At 48.2% G+C, this 21,458-nt stretch overlaps 1 protein-coding gene across 1 annotated transcript in view; it reads right to left on the minus strand.

The window, feature by feature from the left end:
• Positions 1-21,458, minus strand: part of LOC143924364 (aldehyde oxidase-like) — a 203,685-nt gene that overhangs the window by 97,566 nt on the left and 84,661 nt on the right. The window contains exon 4 of the mRNA XM_077448644.1: positions 11,662-11,804. Coding sequence (XP_077304770.1) covers positions 11,662-11,804 — 143 coding nt within the window. The remainder of the gene's footprint in view (positions 1-11,661; positions 11,805-21,458) is intronic.

Below are 21,458 nucleotides of genomic sequence, written 5' to 3' on the forward strand. Positions count from 1 at the left end.
CTTTTACAGGCGGTGGCCCGGTCTTCTGTCGCCGTCGCTGCCGCCTTCCGTTCTTCTTCTTCTTCTCCTGGAAATGTTGACTCAAAGCTCTCTCCGGCCGCAATGCCAGGGACGCGCTGCGCGCCGACTTATATAGGGACAAGGGGCGGGGTCATCGGTTGATGTCACATGGGTTGATGTCACATGGGTTGATGTCACATGGCGACAGTCCCAGCATCCTCCGGGACTGTGACATCGTAAGGGGGCGGGGTCCCCATGCGACATCAACCCATGTGACATCAACCGATGACCCCGCCCCTTGTCCCTATATAATTCGCCGCGCAGCGCGTCCCTGGCATTGCGGCCACAGAGAGCGTCGAGTCAACATCTCCAGGAGAAGAAGGAAAAGAAGAAGAAGAACGGAAGGCGGCGGTGGCGGCGACAGAAGACCAGGCCACCGCCTGTAAAAGAGCTATAAGAAGGCGCGGTGGCCCGGCAGAAGAACCAAAGAGGGGGACAAGACCCCCGAAGTCGGAAGAAGAGGCCGGCGGCAAGGAAGAAAGCCGGGCTCCTCGCTAGCAAAAGAGCTACAAGAAGATAGCGGAGCAGTCCGGTGAGAAGACCCCCGGAGCTGTGCAATAAATTATTTTATCTTGTGTGTTGTGTTTTTTTTGTACTTTATTTTACAGGTGAATGGGTAGGGGTACATTGTACCCCATACTCATTCACATAGGGTGGGGGGCCGGTATCCGGGGGTCCCCTTATTAAAGGGGGCTCCCGGATTCCGATAAGCCCCCCGCCCGCAGACCCCGACAACCAACGGCCAGGGTTGTCGGGAAGAGGCCCTTGTCCTCATCAACATGGGGACAAGGTGCTTTGGGGTGGGGGGGGCCGCGCGGCCCCCCTTCCTCAAGGCACCCCCCCATGTTGAGGGCGCGCGGCCTGGTACGGCTCAGGAGGGGGGGGGGCGCTCGCTCGCTCCCCTTTCCTGGCCGGCTGGGTAGCGTGCTCAAACAAGGGTCTGATGTGGACCTGGGGGGGACCCCCACGCCGATTTTTTTCGGCGTTGGGGTTACCCTTTAAGACCATACCAGGCGGCGGCACCAGCGACGTCTCCTTCGCGGGCCCGCCTACCTGGAGACCCGCTCAAAATGAGCGGACTTTCCTCCGCGCGTGTGGGCGAGTCCGTTCATTTCAAAAGTAGGGCGGATAGTACGGCGGACTTAGTACGCCATATTAGTCCGCTGAAAAAGTGCCGTGTGTGGGTAAGTAGCCCGTTCCGAAAGTCCGACGGACAGTCTGGCGGGAAGTCCGCCAGACTAAGTCCGTCGGATAGACGGCTACATGTGTACGCGGCATTAGATGTAATGGCTATATTATGTTTATTTTATCTTTTATTCTCACCTGGTGATCCTTACAGTAAATCTGTACTTTTTAACAAGCTGTCCTGTAGATGTAGCAGTGTAGTTTGGTTTCAATGTGTTAGTGTATCTAAATCTGCTAGTGCATTTAACACTCCCCTCACCCCAGACTGGCAATGCTGTTGTCCAAGGGCGTCTTTGCACTCATTCAGGCAGAGTGTAGGCGCTCTATCACAGAAGGTGTATTACTAGCCAGATCACCAGATGAAAACCGAAGTAAAAAGCTTTAAAAAGAAAAACTAGTGCAGCCACCACATCTAATGACTGCTAAGCTGTAAAATATTACATTGTTGGGTTTAATACTACGTTAACATATTAATGTGATTTCAAAAAGTCATTTTCTGTATTATTTAAATAAAACCTTATGATCCTGATGTGAAAGCTCTGTTTCAGGCCCTTCTTGTAATGTAGAAGACAATGTTCATCCACTACAAGTGACCATTAAACACACATTACAGAAGCTTGACCCATTGTTGTCACCACTAGGAAACCTTCTTAAATGCAATGTAGCCATCAATGGAGGACATGTATGCAGAAAAGAAGTGGTTTCATGAGAGCAGCAGCAGTGAGATCCAAAAATGTTGGAAAAGGGTGAAAGAAAAGTAGTTAAAATTGTTAATAATACACAATGCTTTCCGTTCTAAAGTTAGGGTTTACATCCATGTTCATTTGTTGCCATCAGAATTAAAGGTTCTCTTTGCAGAGATAAATAAGTAGCCTGCTATTGTTGACCTGTCCGATTTGGCTATGCTATTTGTCTGACTGCCACATTGATCGAATAGCTTAAAAAACTTTTGAAGTCCTTGATAACAAGTCTGCAAATCAGGAATTCAGAGTTATCTTTCAGCACAACACACGTACTGACAGGTACGCAGCCCTATCTCACCCCCAGTCCCAGAGAGGAAGAAGACCGGAGAGAGTGCGGCTCCATCCCTGGTGGTAACAGTGCTGGGAATGTCGGCTCAGCGAGGGAGGAGTATTGCCGCGGGTCATGGCCAGTCAGGTAGAGCGCCTGGTGACCCCATCACACCCAGATCCAGTCGTGATCTGAGGGCCTCCGGTTCGGGTTGGCACATCAAGGCCCCACCCACGAGCGGGGGGTGTGAAGAGGAGCTACACAGCTATGGCCGGGCACACCAGTCCTGGGGGTCAGAGATGCAGATGAAACAGCGAACAGCCGGGTCGTTCCACGGGCGGTTTATCATTGCCAGTCCAGCCTCCTGAAGGTTGCCAGGATTCCTCCTGCTCTGAAGGGGCGTTGTCCAGTGCAGAAGAGGATGTCACCTCATGGAGGTTGTTGACGGTGGATTCTGGAATGGCGACTGTGGGACCTCGTCCTCATCATCCTGGTAAGTCATTGTCTAATGTTGTCCCTTCTTTGCAGCTTTCTGTTTTATCTGTTGTGTGTTCTAGGGGTGGGCAGGCCCCAGGAGTGGGTCCTGGTGTCACTCTGCAGGTGGTGGGCGGGGCCTCCCTTCCTCCCCCTCTCCCTCACACAGGATGGCAGGCCTAGACTCGGCCATGACACGTGACAGTGATGGGGTCCGCCTGAAAGCAGTGGGCACAGATCTGTGGTCGCTGGGCCTGCAGGATGGGATACAGTGGGTATTACGTTTGTGGCAGAGCACAAAGGTGTGAGGTTTCACACTTTGCGCTGTGGTACTTGGGTCTTCGGAGGCATTTTAAATAATCTGCTGTAATTAGAAAATTGGGACGGTATGGGTCCCCAGTGGTATTCCAGTTATGGTGGATTAACTGGCAGTACAATGGTGTATCTGCAGAAGGTTTTCATTTAAGATTCGGTGCAATGTGGCAGGGACTGTGGAAATGGCTTACGCAGATACAAGGAAATATTTGATACGTAGTGCCTAATCCCAACCTTTGTGTCAGTATATTTTTGGGTAATTATAGTGGGGCAATGAAGACAGGGTGGTACAGTAAGTTGGATACAAAGAGTCAGGATACATTTGGGTTACCTTTCCATGCCTATGTTTTCCAGGTCAATGAGTCAAAAAATAGACGTCAGCAATGGCAACTTCCTATCGCTACATATTGGTTAGGCTTCACAATGTAGGAGACATACAATTATGCCACCACCCTACTATAGGATGTTTTACATTTTCACCTACAGTTTGTTCTTTTTTGATCTCTTTGTTAAATTCCAATCCAGAAGTCACCATTCAAATGATTACATATAAAAGTTGGACAGCCAAAGATAAGTACAGTGAGGGAAAAAAAGTATTTGATCCCCTACTGATTTTCTACGTTTGTCCACTGCCAAAGAAATGATCAGTCTATAATTTTAAAGGTAAGTTTATTTTAACAGTGAGAGACAGAATAACCACAAAAATATCCAGAAAAACGCATTTCAAAAAAGTTTTTAAATTGATTTGCATTTTAGCAATTGAAATAAGTATTTGACCCTTTACATGACATAAATTAATACTTGGTGGCAAAAGTCTTGTTGGCAATCAGAGGTCAGATGTTTCTTGTAGTTAGCCACCAGGTTTGCACACATCTCAGAAGGGATTTTGTCCCACTCCTCTCTGCAGATTCTCTCCAAGTCATTAAGGTTTTGAGGCTGACATTTGGTAACTGGAACCTTCAGCTCCCTCCACATATTTTCCATGGGATTAAGGCCTGGAGACTGGCTAGGCCACTCCAGGGCCTTAATGTGCTTCTTCTTGAGCCACTTCTTTTTTGCCTTGGCTGTGTGTTTTGGGTCATTGTCATGCTAGAATACCCATTCATGACCCATCTTCAATGCCCTGGCTGAGGGAAGGAGGTTCTCACCCAAGATTTGACGATGCATGGCCCTGTCCATCGTCCCTTTGATGCGGTGAAGTTGTCCTGTCCCCTTAGCAGAAAAACACCCCCAAAGCATAATGTTTCCACCTCCATGTTTAATGTTGGGGGTGGTGTTCTTGGGGTCATAGGCAGCATTCCTCCTACTCCAAACACAGCGAGTTGAGTTGATGCCAACTTTTTTCATCCAGTTCTCCTCTGAATCATTCAGATATTCATTAACAAACTTCAGACGAGTATGTACATGTGCTTTCTTGAGCAGGGGGACCTTGCAGGCGCTGCAGGATTTCAGTCCTTCACGGCATAGTGTGTTACCAATTATTTTCCCTGGTTACTACATAGATTATTAGAAATGCTGATTTGCCCCACTTTGTAAGGTAAAACAGAGAAAAGAGCAATAACACAGCAAAAGTGCAGTAACAGCCAATCTGATTTCATTGTATTGAGAATTTGTAAAGATTGCCTAGCTGAAAAAAATCTGAAAATACATTTCTCTGCTATCAGAAATGTTTATTATTGAGAGTGCACTGAGCAGTGATGATAGTTCAATAACTCATAGCTACAGTTAACATTAGAACATTGCTGTTGTCATATAATTGTTGAGTTTGAATTGCTATACATAATGTTCTCTTACAAATGCTCTTTATAAAATATCCTAACTAAAAAAAATGCAAGAGATAGCATGTGTTCAATAATTTAAAAAAGTTAGTTTTTCTTTTCTGTTTGTGGCGCTGCACCCACAGGAGCTGCTTGCTAATTTGTGTTCTCTGTTCTGCACCTCGATTTCAAGAACAACCTCAGCCCCTCTGACAAAACTGGTTGAATGAAAGTTACTGCAAGCACTTATAAGAATGTGAGTATAGATACCTTTATCTCAGCTGTGAATTAGCACCAGGAAATATACACAAAACTGTTTAGTGGTGATTAACTCATTGTATTGGTAAGGGTTAGAATAAATGGAGGTTTGATAATAAATAAACACACAGAAGGTAGATTTGCAATAAACAGTGCATATAAGCATTTATTGTAATGTGAATAATAATACTATATGAAGTCTAGAGTGCACTCCCTGAGAATGGTTGGGATATGGAGCAATGTCCCCAGAGAGGTACCTTTTAGCATAAGCAATAGATGAAGATCTCTGGTGAAGTTGTAGCAGTTGTAAAGGGACAGGCTTTTTTATATATGTTTTTATATATATATAAATATATATAGATCTTTTTATTAATAAAACAACAGACAAAACAAGACAAAATAAAACATCATACACATTGAATCAAAATAATAAAGCAGCTTCAAAATCCAATCACATTGCATAGTATAGTAGCTATCAATTCAAAATAGCAAATTAGAACAAAAAAATTGTTAACGAAAAAGAAAAATATTTTGACTCGAATGAGATCTAAACTGTACCGTTTACCAAATTAACTATCAACCCATATGCAATAAACTTAAGTCTGCCCATACACATTAGATGCCGCACATGGCTTATCCAGGGACTTTGCCGAGACTTTGTCAACCCCTATTCGTGTAAGTATCGCTATACAGTGTAAGATTATTATTTACCAATTGTTTCTAGTATAAAAGCGTGGGAGAAGAGGATTTTTTTTTTAATACAAAGCAATAGTTTTTTTTGCATAGAATAATGTAGTATTAGCAGACACTTGCTCTGGCACTGTAGGAAGAGTAACCTCGACCAGACCCAACAGACATACAGACATTGAAACGGCAAGGGAGCAGAGGTAACAGAATTCAACAGATCTACCACTTCCCAAAAAACAGGTATATGTGGACAGGGCTAAAAAATGTGTGAGAAATCCCCCTGAACCACTCCACACTGACAACACTCAGAAGAGCACTCAGTATTTATATTTCCGAAGTCTGTATGGTGTAAGATATGCTCTATGTACCAATTTAAATTGGCTCATATGGCCTCTCAAAGACACCAAGGATCGCAAAAGGAAATCTCACACACTCCTCCAGTCTTCTATGTACAGATCCGGTATGTCTCGCACCCATCTAGCCCTAAGACCCTCCAATGGCAGTAGGGAAATTAGGTTAATACGGGAACATAACCTCGAGGTGGACCTCTCCGTACATTCATACCTAAGCACTGATTCTAGAGTGGATTGTGTAATCATTAAACTATCTTGTGGAAACTGGGCATGAAATGAATGAGAAAGCTGTAATCTAAATAAGTAAGAACCAGGCAAGCTAAAAGTTGAGGCAAGTGTTGAAAAAGAGGACATTTTCCGATCAGTAACCACCTGAGAAAATAGTTTGATATTATATTTAGTCAATGCAATAGGCTCAGGTAATTTATACATTCAAGGAAGGGTAGGATTTAGCCATAAAGGGGCATCTCGTCTTTGGAATAATGTTCACATCTAAGGCCAGCCTCTCAAGCTCATAGTGTTGAGCATTGAAGCAGTCAACTGGTAAAGAGCCCTACAACCCATAAATACGACTACCTTAAGAGCCTCTATAGAGCCCACCACCACTGCTTCAAGCGGAGTGGAGGAGTTGGTTAAATCCGGACTCAACCACCATATGGCCGTAACCAGTTGAGTGGCCAAAAAACAAGGACACATCAGGGTGGTTAATTTATATCTGGGTTTTTTTATCCCCATATGAAGGATGAAAAAAGTTGATTTAATCTTGTAAAAAAGGAGCCAGGGAGCCACTAAGGAGAATGTCTAAAAAGGCACATACGTTTTGATATAAGTTTCATTTTTAAAAGGTTAAAAGGTTAATACGTCCCAATAAGGATAATGGTAATGACTTCCACACTTGCAGCTTTAACCCAATATCTCCTAGGATCAGGGTCAGATTCAAGGAAATAAATTCAGAGGCTTGGCAAGAGATTACCACTCCTAAGTACTTGAAGTTATCTACCCACTGCAATGGAATATCATTTGGGGCCATACTACAGGCCTCAATATCTATCGGGAACAACAAAGACTTAGCCCAATTTACCTTCAGCCCAGTGACAGTTGAAAAATCCAATATCTGTAAAGCTCCTTGGAGAGAGGATCCAGCATCATTCAAAAATAATAAAAGATCATCCGCATACAGTGCTAACCTCTCCTTCAACGAACGAATCCACAACCCCCTTATATTGGGCGAAGTTCGAAGAGCCTCTGTAACAGTCTCCATAGCAATAACAAAGAGGGTCGGAGACAGGGGGCAGCCCTGCTGAGTTCCCCTAAATAACAAAAATGAAGCTGACAATCCTCCTCCCCCCCCCCCCCACATTTTCACGGCAGCTGTGAGATGTCTATATAGGACCTGCAACCATTTTATAAATACCATTGGAAAGCCCATTCTGCGGAGCACCTCCCATAGAAAGGCCCATTCAAGAGTGTCAAAAGCCTTCTCTATATCTAGAGAGGCAACCACCCTAGAACCTATATTAAGATGTGAAGCATGGATATTAGTATATAAACTTTGCAGATTCCCATCAGTGGCTCTACCGGCCATGAACCCCATCTGATCTGGATCAATAATGCTAGATATCATAGGTTGTAATCGTCAGGAAATACGTTTTGTCAAAATAATGAAATCTACATTCAAGAGAGCAATAGGCCTGTATAGGGCACAAGAGAATGGATCTTTTAGGGGCTTATAAATTAGCACTATATGGGCATGGCTCATTGAGTCTGGCAAAGCTCCCTCCTTTAGACAATTAGAGAAAAGTATGGCCAAGGAGGAGCAAGTAGATCTCCATGGGCCTTGCAGAATTTGAATGGAAGGCCATCCGGTCCCGGTGACTTCCTCATGGGAAAGAAACCAATGGACGAAAGTACTTCTTCCAATGTTATAGGACTTACTAATGTCTAACTCTCATTATCCAATAACCAAGCCAATGCTACTGAGTCCAGCCAAGCTGATAATTCCATTGGCTGGAAAACAGGGTTCAACTGAGATGTATATAGTGTCTGATAGAATTGGGGAAAGATCTTCAGAATTTAGGCTGTGTAGAAATCATATCTCCTGAGGGGGTTCATATTTCCGAAATCAGAATACTAGGCTGTTCACATTTAGTCATCATGGCTAGAAACGACTATTATGATCCCTTTTCTGAAAGGACTTTTGCTTATTTTTATATAGATCCAGCCACATTACCTCAGCCATATACAAATGAAGGGCCCTATTGACATGTTGTTTCAGCATTGAAATTAGCCTCTGAAGGATCTGCAGCATATAACTGTTTTTTCATCCACTGTAGCCTGCAAAAGATCACTATTTGCTCATTGGGCCCTATTAACTGCTTAATAACGGATATATAGTATCCTCTGTTATAGGCCTTAAAAACATCCCATGTTATTGCTGGAGCGGAAGATTCTGCATTAAGTTCCCAGTACTCTGTTAGAAGGGGCGGAATTTTATTAACCACATCTAAATGTAAAATCCAGTGGGTTCCCATTCTCCACTGATCAGCATCCCGAAAATAATAAAGACAAAGTGTGAGCATTAACGGAGCATGATCAGATAACCCACTAGGCAAATATTTAACATCTACCATATCTGATAATATAGCCAAATTAGCGAAAGCTAGATCTATACGGGAGGCAGTCTTATACAAGTTTAAAAAACAAGAATATGAACTAGTTAATGGGTTTTTCCATTGTCAAGCTTCTGCCAGACCTACAATCTGGACCCAGTTAGAAAACTCTCCAGAGAAATATTTGGATTGGAATTAGTCTATCCATTATCAGTAACTTAGCTGCACCATACAAAGAGATTTTTTCTGAGAGACTATATAATAGAGTCCCTGAGAAAGTAGGTGGGGCATACACACTGATAACTATAGGGACAGTCTTTAGTCCTATCTCTTTGGCCGACTAGCCTTGGGGCCCAGTTGTACTGTTGGTGCACACGAGAATAGACCCAGTCAAGCCTGCAGGTAGCAATAAGGCTACTAGATAGCTTAATGGTCAGTTCCTCAAAGCTCAGTCTCTATACCAGCAGATAGTAATTCCCCACAGCAGTAGCTCACCAGTCCCAATGATACTGCAGCTCATGATCTAGTCACACACAGAGATTTATCCTTTGCTTTGCACCCAGGTGACTCTGACTGTCAGCACCAAGAAATCAGCACTCTGGATCCAATTCAGCAGTAGCAGTGCACGTGCATGGGGCAGTGCCAACTGTGTCCTATAGAGCCTGAGAAAATGCAGCTCTTTCCCTTCATTCTGGCAATCTCCTGTGGCAAAATGCCATTCAAAAGCTCTTGTTTTTAGAATAGTCTCTTTCTCCTGGACTACAATTCCCAGAGTACAGTGCTGCCTGACTCAGACTATTAAACTCTTCCTGCTTAGCAGCTCCCTCCTCTTGCTGATACAGCTGTTAACAAGTTCAGTGCCACAGGGAAACAGCTACAGAGAGCAGCTGCAGCCAGTGTTTCTCTCACTCTCAATTCTTAGCCAAGCACCAGGCTATATGGAACTCTTTATTTTATTAAAATAGAATGGAATTTTGGTGCTACCAATGTACTATATATTTGATTGAATCATACACCTAACAGGTTAGCATATGTGAGCATTCATTTGTATAAATCAGATGACCTAATCCCAAAAGAAAATATTTTGAATGGACCCATTCCTAGGTTTAATTTGATAATTTGCAGGGCTTTTTTCTGTCGGAAGGCCAATCCGGCAACTATGACAGCCCTCTCTGCTCCAACCTGTCATGACACACTAGCGCTGCACAGCCATCGAGCTCTTCAGGTCCCAGCATGGCAATGTACAGCTGGCTGTGTTAATTCAGGAGGCAGCTTCCATCCCCGCCTCTAGTCACATTTTAGTACGGAGAGAGGAGGAGCGGAGTAGCCCCAGCTACAGTTCCTCGATCAGCTGCAAAAAAAAAGCCCACGCATACCATATGGATTGGGGCACTGGCGGTGGAAGAGGTGATGGAGCTGGGAATTAAAAATGAGGGGAGGGAGAGAGAGCTCCCCAGGGACTGAGTTTGCGTAGAGAGAACTATGAAAGAAAGGGGGAGGGGAGATTGTGCAGAGAGAACTGTGAAAGTGCGTGGGGAGATTTGAGCATGGAGAAGAATTGGGGGAAAACGTTTTAGAGAGGAAAACTGGAAAAATGTATGTGGGGGGGGATTTGTGCGTAGAGGAGGGCTGGGTAAGTAGGGGGGGGGATTTTTGCAGAGGAGATCTGGGAAATTGGGGGGGATTTGTGTGGAGAGGAGGGCTGGGAAAGTGGGGGGGATGTGTTCGGAGAGGAGGTCTGGCAAAGTGGAGGGGTGTTGCAGATAGGAGGGCTGGGAAATTGGGGGAGATTTGTGCAGAAAAGAGCTGGGAAAGTGGGGGGATCTGTGTGTAGAAGAGAGCTGGGAAAGTAGGGGGGGGATTTGTGCGAAGAGGAGGACTAGGAAAGTGGGGGGGGGATGTGTGTGGAGAGGAGGGCTGGGAAAGTGGGGGGATTTGAGAGGAGGGCTGGGAAGGTATGGGGGATTTGAGAGGAGGGCTGGGAAAGTGAGGGGTTTGTGCAGAGAGGAGAGGGGGAATTTTAGCAGAGAGGACAGCTTGGGGGCGGCAATGTGGCTAGAGAGTAGAATGGGAAGGAGGCAGCTTTGTACAGAGGTAAGAGCTGCAGTGGCCAGAAGGCAGGTTGAGCAAAGTGAGAGATGTGGAGGGGGCAGGGCAGATTGTGCAAAATAAGAGCTGTGGAGAATGGGGCAGGCTGTGCAGAGGTGAGAGCTGTAGGGGAAGCTGGAGGTGCAGAGGTGGCAAAGATGAGAGCTGTGGATTGGGATGAGCTTTAGATTAGATGGGGGTGCAGAAGGGGCGAAGAAATAATATGGATGGGGGTGCAGAGGTGAGTTGTAGACTGGGGGTGTAAGCTGTAGTTAGAGGGGTGCAGAGGTGAGATGTTGAAGGTGGGGGGAGCAAAGTGAGTTGTGGATAGGGGTGCAGAGTGGCGCTGTGGACAGGTGAAAGAAGAGGTGAGCTGTGAATGAGGGTTGCAAAGGTTAGGTGTGGATAGGGAACACAGAGGTAAGCAAAGAGATAAGCAGAAGTGAGTATTTGATGGTTGCTTTTGGGGGGATACTTGAGGGGGAAGGCCAGGGATATTTGCTGGGGGGACAGTAACACATACAAAGTTAGTGGCCAAGAGTATGTAATGTATGACACAGCCTGCAGGGTCCAGTGGTGAGAATTTTGTAACATCTTGTACATTACATACTCAGAACTGCTATACTCTGTATGCTATGCTGTATGTTACATAATAAAGGCCTCTGGATGGTACTCCTTATTATTGCTGTACTCTGTACAATGGGTTTTGCGTTACATACTCCTGAGCCCTGCACTCTGTATGCTGGACTGCATATTACATATGCTTTACCACTGCTTTCTTTAGGAAAGTGTGTCGGGGGTGGGGTTGGTGAATTCCTGCAACTATTTTCTGAGAAAAAAAGCCCTGATATGAGTGATACTTACAGCTTCACTTCGTATGTGCGGTCCTGCCAGCTGCTGGAGAATGACATGGAAGATCTTGCTTTTCTCTGCTGGTAGCTGAGACACGGCTTCACAGAGGATGGATCGTACTAAGGCCAGACTGCAAGCAGCTCCAATAGTGATACCTTCACAGACAAAATTTCTCACATTCATTTTTGAACTAATAACTGTATTTCAAACAGAAGAAATCAAAAACTCTATCATGCATTCTATGCTTAGAAAATTGCAGTACAATACATTAGGTGACTTATAAATGTGTGAAGACAACTTAAAAAAAAATGTCACTGACTACTGACATCACAAATGATTAAAAACAATAAGACCCCTTTCACACTGGGGCAGTTTTCAGGCACTTTAGTGCTAGAAATAGCCTCTGCACCTGAAAAGCACCTCCCATTCATTCCAGTGTGTCTTTTCACACTGGACGATGCACTTGCGGAACATTCTGAAAAGTCCTGCAAGCAGCATCTTTGGGGTGGATTGGGAGTGCTATATTTATTGCTCCCAAAACGCCTTGCCCATCGGACTGAATGGGCAGCGCTTTCAAAGCGATTTGAAAGCGATGCAAAATGGGAGTTGGTAACCCATTTTTTGGGGGTTAAAAGCACCCCACTAGAGGCCGAAAAGTGGTCCAAAGGTGCCACTTAAACAGCACTAAAGCCCCGCTAAAATGAGTGGCGCTTTAGCCTGAATGGACGGGCGGCTCAGTGTGAAAGTAGCTTAATGGTTTTCATTAAAATTGTCAGCTTATATCTATTGCATCAATACTGAATAATATGTTTCCCAGTTTATCGCAAAACCTTGCTCAAAGTGCTTTTTTTATACTTGAGGCCGGGAGGTTAAAATAGGTGTTTGAGCCACCAAGAGGGAGAATTAAAATGGATAGAAGACATCTGTGATTTGTGATCAGACTACAGGTAACACCTGGATACATAATCAAGCTGCATTTTAATTTTGAAAGTAGGCTACATTGGTTGCATACATAGCTAATAATAGATACTGAATGTAAATATATGTACCCTCATGAGGGCCGCTGATAGAATCTGTACCCCACTGGTTGCCCTGACTCTGCAAGACCTCTGACACCCTGGGTTCAGTCATTATTACCTGTTGACACCAGTTATAAAAAACGTACACAATACTGATGAAACAGTTTAGTTTTGTTTGGCAAGAGTGACACAAAGGAGTAAATAACATAAGACTGTATGTCATAAAGATATCTTAGCTGATGGCACCAGTAATAAATGCAATTATACAATCTAAGGGTTGTTGCAAAGAAACACAATGTGGTTAAATACAATCAAACCCAGTTTCAGTCAATGAAGCCTATGTGAACAGGCAGCAGAAAGGTAAGGGACCGGCGCTTTGTTGACCATATCAGACCACTCCTTTGTGTCTCCCGTGCCCACAGGCACTTAACATCAAAGAAACTGGCAAAACATTCAGCAAATTGTTGTATCTAACTTGACTGCCACCTTTAAGCAGAGTTCCAAATAAATGGGAGCAGTGCCCTTATGTTAAACAACACTAGTCACTTGTAAAGATTGAGAAGGGATAAAAGGGGTTAGAGGTAACTCCTTGGAATCTGGCAGATCTTCAGCTAGCTCTTAAAGAACGGTAGATTAAATATTCCTGGATGGTAGAGCAGAGCAAATTTTCCTTTATAGCCTAAGCACAAGTGATCACAGTGCAGGTTTGTTTAATGGTATTGTATCCTGTAGGGCTACAGATGCCAGAGATGTGAGCAAAATCACAGGTGTCTGTATACAGTGTCTATGGGATCAAATTTACTTGCATCCGGTGGCACTACAAGTATCAGAGATATGGACAAAGACAATGGTGTCTGTATACAGTGTATATAGGATTAAATGGGCAGGTGCCCACTCACCGACATTATAACTGAAGTTGCTGGTAGCAATCAAGATGGTGATGGCTTTTCAGGATCTCTCTCCAGGTCCTGGCTCAGTGAATGGTGTCCGAACTCCGTCGCACCATGCCACGGCCCACCCTGATCTGAAATGCAGGTGGCGTGGAAGGAGCAGGAACAGCCTCCAGACCACTGAAAGATAGGGAGGCGATGCTTTCCACAGTTGTCCCTCTGGACACCTCTTGGTAACTCTTTCTCATACATGCTGCGACTCAGCCGCAGTGCCCACAGGCACAGAGTTCCTGTTGGCAGATCCAGGCTGAGGTCCCAAGAGAGCAATCTAGGCTAGACCTTCCCCTTTATACCCTCTCCCAGCAGTCTGTTCTTCTCCCCCAGCCATCTGTTAGTTGTAGTTCAGGGCAGTCCTGTGGAAATTGAAAAAACAGCATTCTGAACTACACATCCCACGATGCTTTGCTTCGCTCTATGCTCTATACTCCTGAAAATGACAACATGGAGTCCAAGCCAACACTAGAGGAAGACAGCGTCACATCAACAGCACTGCACACTGTCCCTGAATTGCAAGCAACAATAGCCGCCTCCTGGCTACATATACGTCTTTGATATCTGCAGAATTATGCATTTACCATGACTGAACTCTTCAAACTAACCCATAAACTGTCAGGTAAGAAACAAAGTAGCTGTCATTGCTGGTGGCCTGGAACAAGCACACAGCTAGTGAAGTCTGAAATTTCTGAATTCTCATCCAGCATACTTCTTACAGGTCAGTGACTTCTTCCTTACAGGACTATTTTATGGTAACAAGGTCTTATCCTTTAAGGCGCAAAATCCTAACATCATATATTAAATAACATATCGCAGTATCATTTTTTAGAAACAACAACTCTTCATGCACTTAAACTCTGTGTCAATTTTAAAATGAGCAGACTGCAGCTGTTCTGAAGGACACAGAATATCTGGGGTCAAAAACATTTGAAGGCCTATCCTGATACATAAAGCTCTGTGAAGATTTTCAGGTTCCTTTCTGTCCTCGGGCTTAATGTTTAAACACAATGTTAACAAATAGGCATTGAAGAACTCACTAAACTGACCTGTGATTCCACATTTCTTTGAAGGTACAAATAATCATCATGGAGAAAAATTCACATAAATTATGACCTGTTAGGGCTTTGAAGATGTAATTATGAACATGGGATAATGTTCTCTTTACTGTAAATTACAAGGACATCAAGTCCAAGAGTCAATTTCTTAGCAATATTAAAATGCCACTAAGTGATATCCTTATTCTCAAAAAAATTATCTTTACACATCCACTACTTAATGGCTTGTAATCTATTTTTCATGAGATTGTGTCATAATTTGTGTTTTTCTGCCTCCTTTTAACATCGTCTGTAAGCTTTTGAACCTCTCTTTTTTTCCCCTCACTTCATTGCACGTTAATTGCAGTGTGCTGCTCTGTGCAGACTACATGTCCCAATGTCCATAGTACATGCTTGGAGTGAGCAAGAGAGGGTGGCTATGTTTCCACATACTGTAGAAACATGAAGAACAAAAATAGACATCCTCTAAGGCCCCTTTCACACTGGGGCGGTTTTCAGGCCCTACAGTGCTAAAAATAGCGCCTGTGTAGCATCTAAAAAAAACGGCCCCTTTCACTCCAGTGTGAAAGCAGGAGGGCTTTCAAATTGGATCGATGCACCAGCAGGACAGTGAAAAAAGTCCCGCTAGCTGCATATTTGGAGCGGTGAAGGAGCGATGTATTTACTGCTCCTACCCATTGAAATCAATGGGGCAGCGCGGCTATACCGCCGGCAAAGCGCCGCTGCAGCGACGCTTTGCGGGCAGTTTTAACCCTTTTTTGGCCTCTAGCGGGGGTTAAAACCGCCCCACTAGCGGCCGCATACCGCCGCTAAAAAGACGGTAAAGTGCCAGTAAAAATAGCGGCGCTTTACCGCTGACACCCAAACTGCCCCAGTGTGAAAGGGGCCTAATGGGAAGTCAAATCACCAAAGCTAAAAAAAGGAATTTAGAAATTTGGGGGAGGCTGAGAGCAATATGTTGGTATCCCCACAATGCAGGCAGACTGTTAACTTGGGTCAACTGACTGCTGTAATTGGCTGTCACAGCGGTCACATGATCGGAACGCTACTGATCCCATGTCTGTATCATGAGCTTTCGGGTCCCTGCTGCAGAGCGTGCAAGGCATGTGCATATATGCGCCACATTGGCGGGAGCAGGTTAAAAAGCAATACACAATATCCCCCCCCCCCCCCCCAGTTACCCTTTAGAATTTGGTAACATTAGTTCATGAGAGTGGGAGTTATTGTCAGTCTTCTGTTGGATGTTTGTGGCCATGTGGTAGGGCTAGATGCCTCATTCCAAGTGAGCCAATTTGGAGTAGCACCCTGCCCGAGCAAAGAATCTTGAGCAAATGCTAACCTGATAGCATGCCAAGTTGATCCATCCTCCAGCCTATAAGTTAGGGGTCCCAATTGGAAAAAAAATAAACCACTCCATCTCCCACCATGTGCTCAATAGCCTCGGAACCCTCTAAGGGTTCAAAAAGACACAAATTTCTTCACTGGACACGCAAACTTACACAGGTCCAATGGTGTCTTACACACACATTGGATTTTTCTGGATTAAGGACAACACAGGACAAATAATCTGCTAATTGATTTAACTTTACTGGCCTATAGCCAACATCAAAGTTCTACTGAAACAGCCTGTCTGCCCATCAATGTATACAAAGCAAGGAAGTTAGGCTTGGTGATCAGTTCTCAAAGTAAACTTACTACCATAGAGAAAGTGATGCCGCCGTTCACATATCCATATACATGCCAATGTCTCACACTCTCTGTAGCCTGTGAGAGTGGTCAGTGTCTCAAGGAGTGGGTAATGATGAAAATGGGTATTGTAAGTTGCTGAATTTTAAATGAAAACCTTTGCTTCTATGACATATGACTATGACAGAAGCAGAACTTTGACATTAGCAATTACAAAGTTTAAAATTGTCTGATCCTTACGATTGCATAAATCTCTAGGTCATCAGGCTTGATATGCCTGCTTTAAGTTATGAACAGAATTACTAGGGGTGGAATGGCAACATTTAGCAAAGAGGCTCAGTTTGTTACAGTGGCCATATCACTTGGCTTGCACAGGACACAGCGTCATGCCTTACTTGTAGTGGTTGCCTCCATAGTTGTGTTTGGTGTGCTGTCAGTCAGTTTTTGTAGTTGAACAGGAGCTTCATTACCATGCGTGGGGCACAATATATTACTGGTGTAGTGCTACCCCCAGAAGAGTTGCTGAAGTGATTTGTGATGTCTATACACACCTGAAGATGGCACACCTCATTCAACTGAGCTTACCAATAGGCCCGTTTCACCTTGCTGCGACATATACTCTGACTTTGGAAGCACATGTCGAATGACGTGTACAAATCAATGGTTCCCTATGAGAGCCGTCTTAACTGGTCCGACACAAGTAGGTCCGACTTTGAAAAAGGTTTCTGCACTACTTTGGTCCTTTTTTATCTCATTCAATATCATTGAAGTCGGGGTAAAGTCGGATCCTTGTCCTAGCCATCTGACTTGTGACATCCAGCATGGTGATTAGAGCAGCAGGAAAAGAAATTTATGTCACACTGGGATTGTTTTTATTGGTCAAAGGACAAGTCAGACTATCTCAAAGTCAGAGCAAAATCGTATTCTGTTTATTCAAGTCGGATGGAAGTAGGACCGATCTCGCAGGGAAAAGTCGGATCGACAGTCATACAACAGTCATGTAGTGCCAGTGTGAACATACACCTTGAAGTATGTTAAAGCGGAGTTCCACCCAAAAATGGAACTTCCACTTTAAGTGCAGGTGACCCCCTGACATGCCACATTTGGCATGTGTTTTTTTGGGGGGAGGAGCAGGTACCCTGTTTTTATAGGTACCCAGCTCCCACTTCCTCCCCTGGCTCCACAGCATCGGAAGGAAGTTCCTCTCCCCCTTCCTCCCTGAAAACTTCTGGGACACCTCACATGTCCCAGAAGATTGCCCGGCCATTCACATCGTGCAGCACAGCTCGCGAATGTGCAGTGCGTGCCTGGCTGTGAGAACAGTAAGAATGCCGGTGCCTCGGAGAGGAGGGGGAGAGGAGCGAGGCTTCATACGTTTGCATCTCTGGACCGTGGGACTGGTGATTGTCTGATTATTAAAAATCAGCATCTACACTTTTTATAGCTGCTGACTTTTAAATGGGTGGAACTCCACTTTGAAGAATGTATTAGGTCAAGCATGGCATAAAAAAGACGATTAGCAAATGTACTTTTATAAACAATCAACAAAACAATAATGTTACTCTGAGAGCAGTGGCGGAATTATCAGGGTCGCAACAGTCGCAAGTGCGACTGGGCCCTGTAATTCTCGGCCACTTCAGGGGGCCCACCAGCAGCCCGCCCGCCGCCCGAGGGGCCCACCTGACTGTCCGGCCGGGGGTGTGCGTGTGCGGTGTTATTAATGTCAGGTTCATGCCGTCCTTCACCAGCGTGAGAGAAGTGCTCGGTTGGCTCCACCCCCGCCTCCCTTACAGTCGCTCTGGATAGGCGGGGGCGGAGCCAACCGAGCACTTCTCTCACGCTGGTGAAGGACGGCATGAACCTGACATTAATAACACCGCACACGCACACCCCCGGCCGGACAGTCAGGTGGGCCCCTCGGGCGGCGGGCGGGCTGCCGGTGGGCCCCCTGAAGTGGGCGAAAATTACAGGGCCCAGTCGCACTTGCGACTCTGCGACACAAAAAAACCTTCAGCCAATGCAGTGAAGGCACTCTCTGAAGCAAGGAGCAGCGGAGGCACGCTTCGTGGAGGAACTTTACGTCACTCTGCAGGATTCACTCTGCAGGATTCTGAGGAGGGGGAATCGAGGGGGAATCGATCATCATCATCGACTGATTGACGGTAAGTCACCACCCCCCCTCCAGATTGTGCCAGCCCGCCACCCCCCTCCAGTGCCACCACCTGCCCTCCATTGCCACCAGCCCACCATCGCCCCTCCAGTACCACCCCTCCAGACTGTGCCACCCCCTGCCCTCCAGTGCCACCAGCCCACTACCCCCCCCTCCAGTGTCACCAGCCCCCCCCCCTCCAGACTGTTCTACCACACCCCCCAGACTGTTCCACCCCACCCCCCCCCAGACTGTTCCACCCCATCCCCCCCTCCAGACTGTTCCACCCCATCCCCCCCTCCAGACTGTTCCACCCCATCCCCCCCTCCAGACTGTTCCACCCCATCCCCTCCTCCAGACTGTTCCACCCCATCCCCCTCCAGACTGTTCCACCCCCCCCCCGACTGTCCCACCCCATCCCCCCCTCCAGACTGTTCCACCCCATCCCCCTCCAGACTGTTCGCCACCACCGCCCCTCCAGACTGTGCCACCCCCTCCCTCCAGTGCCACCACCCCCCCTCCAGTGCCACCAGCCCACCACCCCCTCTCCAGTGCCACCACCCCCTCCAGTGCCACCAGCCCACAACCCCCTCCAGTGCCACCACCACCCCTCCAGACTGTGAAACCCGCCCTCCAGTGCCATCACCACCCCTCCAGACTGTTTCACCACCCCCCTCCAGACTGCCACCACCGCCCCTCCAGACTGTGCCACCACCTCCCTGCAGTGCCACCCCTCCCTCCAATGCCACCACCACCCCTCCAGTGCCACCATAGTGCCACCAGCCCCCCTCCTGTGCCACCACCCCCCTCCAGTGCCACCACCACCCCCCTCCAGTGCCGCTACCCCCACCTCCCTCCAGTGCCACCACCCCCCCTCCAGACTGTGCCACCACCACCCCTCGAGTGCCACTAGCCCACCACCCCCTTCCAGTGCCACCACCACCCCCTTCCAGTGCCACCACCCCTCCAGACTGTGCCACCACCCCTCCAGTGCCACCACCCGCCCTCCAGTGCCACCAGCCCTCCACCCCCCCCCCTCCAGACTGTGCCACCACCACCCCCCCTCCAGACTGTGCCACCACCACCCCCCCTCCAGACTGTTCCACCACCCCCCCTCCAGACTGTGCCACCACCGCCCCTCCAGACTGTGCCACCACCTCCCTGCAGTGCCACCCCTCCCTCCAATGCCACCACCACCCCTCCAGTGCCACCATAGTGCCACCAGCCCACCACCCCCCCTCCTGTGCCACCACCACCCCTCCAGACTGTGCCACCCCCCTCCTGTGCCACCACCACCCCCCTCCAGTGCCGCTACCCCCACCTCCCTCCAGTGCCACCACCCCCCCTCCAGACTGTGCCACCACCACCCCTCGAGTGCCACTAGCCCACCACCCCCTTCCAGTGCCACCACCACCCCCTTCCAGTGCCACCACCCCTCCAGACTGTGCCACCACCCCTCCAGTGCCACCACCCGCCCTCCAGTGCCACCAGCCCTCCACCCCCCCTCCAGACTGTGCCACCACCACCCCCCCTCCAGACTGTGCCACCACCACCCCCCCTCCAGTGCCACCAGCCCACCACCCCCTCTCCAGTGCCACCACCCCCCTCCAGTGCCAACAGCCCACAACCTCCTCCAGTGCCACCACCACCCCTCCAGACTGTGCCCCCCGCCCTCCAGTGCCATCACCACCCCTCCAGACTGTTTCACCACCCCCCTCCAGACTGCCACCACCGCCCCTCCAGACTGTGCCACCCCTCCCTCCAATGCCACCACCACCCCTCCAGTGCTACCATAGTGCCACCAGCCCACCACCCCCCCCCCTCCTGTGCCACCACCACCCCTCCAGACTGTGCCACCCCCCTCCAGTGCCACCACCACCCCCCTCCAGTGCCGCTACCCCCACCTCCCTCCAGTGCCACCACCCCCCCTCCAGACTGTGCCACCACCACCCCTCGAGTGCCACTAGCCCACCACCCCCTTCCAGTGCCACCACCCCTCCAGACTGTGCCACCACCCCTCCAGTGCCACCACCCGCCCTCCAGTGCCACCAGCCCTCCACCCCCCTCCAGACTGTGCCACCACCACCCCCCCTCCAGACTGTGACACCACCACCCCCCCTCCAGACTGTGACACCACCACCCCCCCTCCAGACTGTGACACCACCACCACCCCTCCAGACTGTTCCACCCCCCCCCCTCCAGACTGCCACCACCGCCCTCCAGTGCCACCCCTCCCTCCAATGCCACCATCCCCCCTCCAGTGCCACCACCCCCCCTCCAGTACCACCAGCCCACCACCCCCCCTCCAGACTGCCAACACCACCCCTCCAGACTGTGCCACCACCACCCCCCCTCTAGTGCCTCCACCACCCCTCCAGACTGCCACTAGCCCCCTCTAGTGCCACCACCACCCCTCTAGTGCCACCACCACCCCTCCAGACTGTGCCACCACCCTTCCAGACTGTGCCACCACCACCACCCTTCCAGACTGTGCCACCACCACCATCCCTCCAGACTGTGCCACCACCACCACCCCTCCAGACTGCCGCCACCCCTCCCTCCAATGCCACCACCCCCCCCCTCCTCCAGACTGTGCCACCACCACCACTCCTCCAGACTGTGCCACCACCACCACTCCTCCAGACTGTGCCACCACCACCACTCCTCCAGACTGTGCCACCACCACCACCCCCCCCAGACTGTTCCACCACCGCCCTCCAGTGCCACCCCTCCCTCCAATGCCACCATCCCCTCTCCAGTGCCACCACCCCCCCTCCAGTACCACCAGCCCACCACCCTCCCTCCAGACTGCCACCACCCCTCCAGACTGTGCCACCACCACCCACTCCAGTACCACCGCCACCCCCTCTCCAGTACCACCACCATGCCACCCACCTCCAGTACCACCGCCACCCACCTCCAGGACAACCATGCCTCTCCAGTACCATCGCCACCC

The sequence above is a fragment of the Lithobates pipiens genome, unplaced genomic scaffold (assembly GCF_037356315.1).
Source record: "Lithobates pipiens isolate NorthernLeopardFrog02 unplaced genomic scaffold, aLitPip1_a1.2 Scaffold_22, whole genome shotgun sequence".
Lineage (NCBI taxonomy): Eukaryota > Metazoa > Chordata > Amphibia > Anura > Ranidae > Lithobates > Lithobates pipiens.